General features: G+C 38.7%; 2 protein-coding genes across 2 annotated transcripts; both read left to right on the top strand.

The window, feature by feature from the left end:
- The first annotated feature begins 1,297 nt into the window (after nucleotides 1-1,297).
- On the top strand, nucleotides 1,298-2,289 carry LOC116484601 (olfactory receptor 11H6). The gene is given in 2 exon segments (XM_032179453.1): nucleotides 1,298-1,775; nucleotides 1,778-2,289. Coding segments are annotated over 2 exon segments (990 nt in total).
- Nucleotides 2,290-6,972: 4,683 nt separating this feature from the next.
- LOC116484600 (olfactory receptor 11H7-like) lies at nucleotides 6,973-7,900 on the top strand. The gene is given in 2 exon segments (XM_032179452.2): nucleotides 6,973-7,763; nucleotides 7,765-7,900. Coding segments are annotated over 2 exon segments (924 nt in total). The 5' UTR covers nucleotides 6,973-6,975.
- The last annotated feature ends 207 nt before the right edge of the window (nucleotides 7,901-8,107 follow it).

Raw genomic sequence — 8,107 nt, 5'->3', positions numbered from 1 at the left:
GGAATTTTGTGAGTATCTTAACAGTGATGCCAATAATACAATAAATTATCCTAATTTTAAAGTCATTATATTGCTAAATTTCAAATATTGATAGTGGCTTACCCAGCCAAATATTCTGAACTTTAACAAGGATATTTGAGGACATAGAAATAAGCCTCCTGGACCAATAGTTTCTAGAAAATTGTTAGCAAAATATCCAAGTTATTTATCTTGTCTCAACTCCTGATTTAGCAAATATCAGAAAGATCTTTCTGTTCTCTGCACATCCTGAGGTGACTCTTTTATTCATTATTTAATTTAGGGAAAAGCAAGATAATGAAGGGACAAATTATAAAGTTTAGGACTTAATTTCTAGCAAAAATAAGAGAAATTGATTTACCCAACAGCAAGCTCCCTCAAGACCTAAGTCATGACGCAGAATAGTGCAATTTGGTGGAGAAGGAGGCTGACAAGCAGAGAAAATTGTGGCCTGCCAAAGAAGTCATAGGTAAGGGACATAACAGCTGCCTTCAGTTATTTAAGACCTCACTACCACCAACATGGGAGAGGAATTTGTGTAGTTTCAACAAAGTTGAAGTGTACCTGCTGACTTGGGGAGTACCAAGATCAATGGGTAAAAGTAACAAAGGAGACAAAGTTTGCTCACCATAAAGAAGGGCTTTGAGAGAACTAGCGCTCCTCAGGAGAAAAAGCGGCTGCATTATTCAGCAAATCCAGATGCCACCAGGGAGAATGTGATCTGGAGGGAACTAGATTTGTAGCTTTCAAACCATTTTACAGATTCCTAAGGGTTCTGCAGCACTTCCTGAGAGTAGCAAAAGGAAGGGAGCTGAAGACTCCCCAAAGTTTTATTCCTATCTGCTTTTTATTGGACTTCTACATATGAGGCTCTGTCTAAGAAGGCAATTTAATATAGCAACTATTTTTGCCTCAGATTTATACTCAATTTTGCTTTAAAGTAAAAGGATATATCCCAAGTTTATATTTATATGTAGAGTATCTAGGGGGCAATGATTTTACCATTAAAGATGAAACATTACTGAGACTCAGGGTTATAGAAAATTTGAAGTGAAACGTGATTTGTTCCAAACCAATCTCCAAATAGGCCAGTGTATCTGGGCGTTACTGGCTTTGCACATATGTTTAAGTGAACCCTTCAAATCTCTTTAAACTTCAATTAAAGAGAAGGGTAAAGAATACCTCCTCGCAGCTCAAAGAGTCATTAGGAAGACCAAATGAGATAATGTATGTAAAAATACTTAGTACATCATCCAGCATGAGTTAGCAAAATCTCCAAATGTTGTTTATTATTCATTCTTTGATTACTTCTGTTTTTCTAACAGCTTTGGGACCCCAGAACAGAACAATGCGTTTTGTGACTGAGTTTGTCCTCCTGGGTTTCCATGGTCAAAGGGAGATGCAGAGCTGCTTCTTCTCGTTCATCCTTGTTCTCTATCTCCTGACACTGCTAGGGAATGGAGCTATTGTCTGTGCAGCGAAATGGGACAGGCAGCTCCACACACCCATGTACATCCTTCTGGGAAACTTTGCCTTTCTAGAGATCTGGTACATTTCCTCCACTGTCCCAAACATGCTAGTCAATATCCTCTCTGAGACTAAAACCATCTCCTTCTCTAGCTGCTTCCTGCAATTCTATTTCTTTTTTTCACTGGGTACAACAGAGTGTTTCTTCTTATCAATTATGGCTTATGATCGGTACCTGGCCATCTGTCGTCCATTACACTACCCCTCCATCATGACTGGGAAGTTCTGTATAATCTGGTCTGTGTATGCTGGGTAGGCGGATTTCTCTGCTACCCAGTCCCTATTGTTCTTATCTCCCAACTTCCCTTCTGTGGGCCCAACATCATTGACCACTTTGTGTGTGACCCAGGCCCATTGTTTGCACTGGCCTGCATCTCTGCTTCTTCCACTGAGCTTATCTGTTACACCTTCAACTCGATAATTATCTTTGGGCCCTTCCTCTCCATCTTGGGATCTTACACTCTGGTCATCAGAGCTGTGCTTCGTATTCCCTCTGGTGCTGGTCGAACTAAAGCTTTCTCCACATGTGGGTCCCACCTAATGGTGGTGTCTCTATTCTATGGAACCCTTATGGTGATGTATGTGAGCCCAACATCAGGGAACCCAGCAGGAATGCAGAAGATCACCACTCTGGTATACACAGCAATGACTCCATTCTTAAATCCCCTTATCTATAGTCTTCGAAACAAAGACATGAAAGATGCTCTAAAGAGAGTCCTGGGGTTAACAGTTAGCCAAAACTGAGATATCTTTGAAAAAGAAGCCAAATTGGCCACTTCTGACCTTAGTTTTTTATAGCTATAGAGAGTAGCTTCAGTAGTATGTTCTGGCTCACACTCAGGTAGACAGACTTATCTTTCACAGTTCCTTAGCAGTTAAATTCAGCTCATTAATGATAAATGCCAATGCTCAATAAAACATTTTAAACATATGTGGCCTCACTGAGTAGTTATGTGGTGGGTGGGTGTATATATACGTATATTATTTTTCTGTGATGTATGTTTGCTAGTTTTAATCTTAGCTGACAGAAGAAATCAATTGCATGTGTACTGAAGCCTTTCAAAAGAGTGAGATCTGGCTGGGCACAGTGGCTCACGACTGTAATCCCAGCACTTTGGGAGGCCAAAGTGGGAGGATCACCTGAGATCAGGAATTCGAGACCAGCCTGGGCAACATGATGAAACCCTGTCTCTATTAAAAATACAAAAATTAGCTGGGCGTGATGGCACACACCTGTAATCCCAGCTACTCAGGAGGCTGAGGAATGAGAATTGCTTGAACCTGGGAGGCTAAGGTTGCAGTGAGCTGATATCATGCCACTGCCCCCCAGACTGCATGATAGAGCAAGACTGCATCTTAAAAAAAAAAAAAAAGAGATCTTTTCAATTCAGAAAATATATATATTTTTGTTTGTTTGTTTGTTTGTTTCTGAGATGAAGTGTCACTCTTGTTGCCCAGGCTGGAGTGCAGTGGCGCAGTCTTGGCTCACTGCAACCTCCACCTCCCGGGTTCAAGTGATCCTCCTGCCTCAGCCTCCCGAGTAGCTGGGATTACAGGTGCCCACCACCACACCTGGCTAATTGTATTTTTAGTAGAGATGGGGTCATTTTTGTATTTTTAGTAGAGATGGGGTTTCCCCATGTTAGCCAAGCTGTTCTCGAACTCCTGACCTCAAGTGATCCACCCCCCCTTGGCCTCACAAAGTGCTGGGATTACAGGCGTGAGCTGCCACACTCAGCCAGAAAATAAATATTCTTAAAGAATATTTGTGTGTCAAGAGGCCACCAGAAATAAACGTAGTAATAGACATCTTCCATTGTTTGAGGTTGTCTTTCACACCAAGAACAGAGTATGCTTTAAACCTCTATGCTTCATACCTCTATCCCTTAGAGATAAAAACCAAACTCTTTGCCATTCAAGGCCTTCACTCAATAGACTGCTCCATTCAGTTTTCTCTCCTAGTGATCCACTGTACAAGTCTTGCACTTCATGATGATCAGTCCTCAAACATATTTAGTCCCAACTGGGTATCTTTACTCATAGTACTTCCTCTCTAAATTAGTCATGAAAACCCCAATATTACCTATACTAGGAATGATGCCCTAAACATATTTTTATTTGTACCCAGCAGTTTTCATGTCAACCACAGAGCAACAGGTGCCTCTCAGAGGCTGTAGGGCAAAGTCTAAGTTAGAAAAATATTCAGAGAAAATTATGCCAAGAACAAATTTCATTTTAGTATCCGAACTCTATGCTGAAACAAAAAGGCTATCAACTGAGAGTCGAATCTACTTAAAATGGAAACACACCTTTTAGTTATGGCTACCCCACAATGAAATCAGGTGTGCAAGGAAGATGGGCCTGCCGGTGCTAGGTGATGTAATGCCGGTGCTAGGTGATGTAATGCTCTCAAACCGTGTTTCTCAAATCTTTCCACCAACGCATGTTTAGCAACAGTGGTCAGAGAACATGGGGTATTGGGGAATAATATTTCTTTAAATTCAAAATTGTATCTCAAAAATTATCATAAATTATACTTCCTAATTCATAGTACATACATATTTGGTGTGATATAAAATTATCTTTCTAGGTAAAATTGGCCCCTCAGGAAGACATTTAATCTGGGGCTTTTACATACCCCATAGCACATGCTGTTTGAGCACAACTCAAGGAGACCATGGGGTTTCCTCAGAGTTAATGTAACATGTTATTTTTAATAATCCCTATAGGAAATGTTAACAAAAATATCAATTAAACCCCCACGCAAGATGTATGAAGATCCCTAGGGACAGCACACAAAGTTACAGAATCACAAGAACATGAAGGGAGACCTGAGAATTCTCAACAGTGGCTCAGATGAGGCATAAATTAAGACCAACACATAGTTCAACACCCTCAGTGAGAAACAAGCCACTAGAGTCTTAGGGTACAAGAGAAGTGAAATAAGCCACTGGTGAAGCTCTCACACAGCACTTCCATATTGGAGCCAGTGAAGGAGAGAATCCGTGTGGCCTCCCTGCAGGCTCTCTCCGGGATGACCTAGGAAAGCTTCCTGGTATGTAGGAGAGGTACTCTTCGTTGGGCGTTGCTGCTGTTATACACGACAGATGGACTACTCACCTATACATTTCTTCATTCAACATGCTTCAGAGACTGAGTATCAAAGAATATGGGTCTATCTTTCAGCTCAAAAACCAAAAGAAAAAAAATGCCTCAGAGTGTTTAGATCACCATGCAATTCACACTTTCCAAAAGAAGTGCACTAATCATCCACAGGTCTTCTCCTTCTCAGGAAGTGCCTGAGGCACCAGGAATGCTATGACATTCATAGAGATTTTGAGCTTAATAATATGGAACTAGCTTTATCCACTGGGACTAAAACCAAAAGAAAATTGGAATTTTTTTTAATCTTCTCTCTCAGTTTTCCTCTCTCTGTCCCTTTCATTACTCACTTTGCACCTTCAGGAGAAGTGACATTTTAAAAAAAAGAAAAGATAAAAATAAAATCAATGTTTTTGTGGACTAAGAACTCACATAGATTTAGTGGTGAATATATTAGGAACTGTTTCTTACTAATATGTTGGAAATTATCTGTGAAATTTATTTTCCATGCTTTCCCTGTGGCTAATTGTTTTTCCGCAAGGTTTTTGTTTGTTTCTTGTTTTTAATGTCAATGAAAGTAATCTCAGCTCAAAGAAGAAGCTCAGTCTTGTGCATTTTGATTTTGGGTCAAAGTCTGTGAATCTGAGTTCAAAATCATTGTTGCTCCTTCTCTGTTCCAAACACAAGTGGCTGCTCCCTGCATCACTGCTTTCTCATCCTGTTGAGGAGAGAGGTTTCTTGCTCAGAAAGAAGGAGAAGGTATAGAGGACCCATAGTGGGGAGCCATTCTTTTATGATATCTTACAAAAATGACCATCGATGCAGGTTTAGTTTAGTTCTTCATAATCATCCTAGTTTAAAAAATTAAAAATCACTGATCCCCATCTTGCAGTTTCTTTCTCTTTTTGGCTTCTTGTCCACCAAACTACAACCTTTTGCAAAACCATCTCTATGAATAGGTCTATGTTTCCTTCTAGATGGGTAGATTCATAGTTCACCTTGTGCATTACTAACTGCAACAGCTGCATGATCATAAATATATTTCTTATTTAATATAACCTCACTGAATAGGAGGGTTTTTTCTATTTGATTATGTTCAGTGAGCACTGTAAATACCACATATATGCATACAGACACACACACACTATATATGTGTGTGGGTACATATATATATATACACCTATATATACCACTTTGATCAAATACTATATATGTGCTACTTTAATTGAAAAAAATATACGGCAAATTATCCTCTTAACAATCAAAAAAATTAAAGGTATCTTGTTAAAATTTTTCTGAAGAGTCCCATATGTTAAAGCTATCATTTACTCTTTTCTTGGGTCGTATTTGATTCTTGAAAATATATCTTCTTTGGTGATGGTGTTCTAAGAGAAACAAACCACATCTTGGAAAATGGGTAAATAATTATGTTTGAAATAATGCCTTTGATTCTCTTGTATCTTGTTTTTTGACTATTTGGAGGCTATTCTTTTACAAGGACTAAAGAAAGATCTTATAAACAGTGAATTTTAGAGAAAATTCTGGCAAAAGTAATAAGAGGAGCTTTAGAAGAAAATATCCCAGTAACTGTAGTTATCTTCGCTATCTTATATGTTATCTTTAATGAAATATTTCTTTTTAAATGTATATGGAGCATGATAAATTATAATGTGAAATTAATGACCAGGAAATGAATAATTATGACATTTTATTGCTAAAAGCAAATAATTAAATACCAAATTGGAAATAAGCTGTAGTACAATATAAATGTCTCTAAATAGGAAAAAGCAAAATATATAAAGAATTTTATCATCTAAATATCCTTGTTGACTTTCTCCTGGTATCACTAAAAAAAGTTGGGAAGAAAATAAATACTCTTAATAGAAATAGCTCCAGAAAGAAAGAATCTGAAATAATGTCAAAAGTACAAACTACTCAAAGCTGTAAAAAGTCTCAGACTTGAATATATTAAAAATGATGGCATATGTCTTCATAATTTGAAGTGAATAGCACTAATTGCTATATATGAACATCTTTCACTGAAAAACAAATCAGATACAAAACAAACCATTTTTGCCTCTATTTCAAGAATTTCTTTATATCAAAAGAAGATGAAATGTTGATTTTTGTCCATTGCCACAGAAAATTCAAACAAACTGAAGTTTACAAGAATCAGACCCACAGGACTCATTCAAGAAATTCTTTTAGAATATCCAATATATTCACCTGCAAGAGTCAAACTCCTTATCCCAAAAAAAGCTTTAAGATGCTTCATCAGCAAAGTAAATTGTCATTGACCATCCATGTTCTCTCCACAGTCTGGGAAGCATGAATAACTCACAGATATCTACTGTGACACAGTTTGTGTTATTGGGCTTTCGTGGTCCCTGGAAAATTCAGATCATCTTTTTCTCAATGATTTTGTTGGTCTACATCTTGACTCTGGCTGGGAATATGGCCATCATCTGTGCAGTCAGGTGGGACCATCAACTACATACACCTATGTATGTGCTCCTAGCCAACTTCTTCCTAGAGATCTGGTATGTGACTTGCACAGTCCCCAACATGCTGGTAAATTTTTTCTCCAAAACTAAGACCATATCCTTCTCTGGATGTTTCACTCAGTTCTACTTCTTCTTTTCCCTGGGTACAACCAAATGCTTCTTCCTCTGTGTCATGGCTTATGGTCGGTACCTGGCCATCTGCCACCCACTGCACTATCCCTCCATTATGACTGGCCAGCTCTGTGGCATCTGGGTGTCTCTTTGTTGGCTCATTGGTTTCCTTGGACATTCAATTTCCATTTTCTTCATTTCTCAACTACCTTTCTGTGGTCCCAACATCATTGATCATTTTCTCTGTGATGTGGACCCACTGATGGCATTGTCCTGTGCCCCTACTCACATCATAGAGCATGTGTTCCATTCTGTGAGCTCTCTTTTCATCATCCTCACCATGGTGTACATCCTTGGGTCCTATACCTTGGTGCTCAGAACTGTGTTTCAGGTTCCTTCTTCAGCTGGATGGCAAAAGGCCTTCTCTACCTGTGGATCACACTTGGTTGTGGTGTCTCTGTTCTATGGAACCACAATGGTGATGTATGTGAGTCCCACATATGCATAAGATCATCACACTGATATATTCTGTGGTAACACCTGTTTTAAACCCCCTCATCTATAGCCTATGCAACAAGGACAAGAAATATGCCCTCCATCATGTCTTCTGTGGAATGAGAATTATCCAGAGATCATGAATAGGGTTCTTTTATAACCCAATGACTCTTAATGCAATTGGAAGAATAATCCTCTTCTTTTAACACAAACTGACTTGATTTAATTCATGGTCATCGCAGTCCTTTTGTACAAGCAAAACTCTTCATGTATCTGATCATATTTTGATGAGCTTCTAGTTTCGGAAATGTGCTCCATGGGAGCAGTTTGGCCCCAACATATGGTAAAAA

The sequence above is a fragment of the Hylobates moloch genome, unplaced genomic scaffold, assembly GCF_009828535.3.
Source record: "Hylobates moloch isolate HMO894 unplaced genomic scaffold, HMol_V3 SCAFFOLD_16, whole genome shotgun sequence".
NCBI lineage: Eukaryota > Metazoa > Chordata > Mammalia > Primates > Hylobatidae > Hylobates > Hylobates moloch.
The sequence above is the reverse complement of the archived record's forward strand: the minus strand, read 5'-3'. Positions and strand labels throughout refer to the sequence as shown.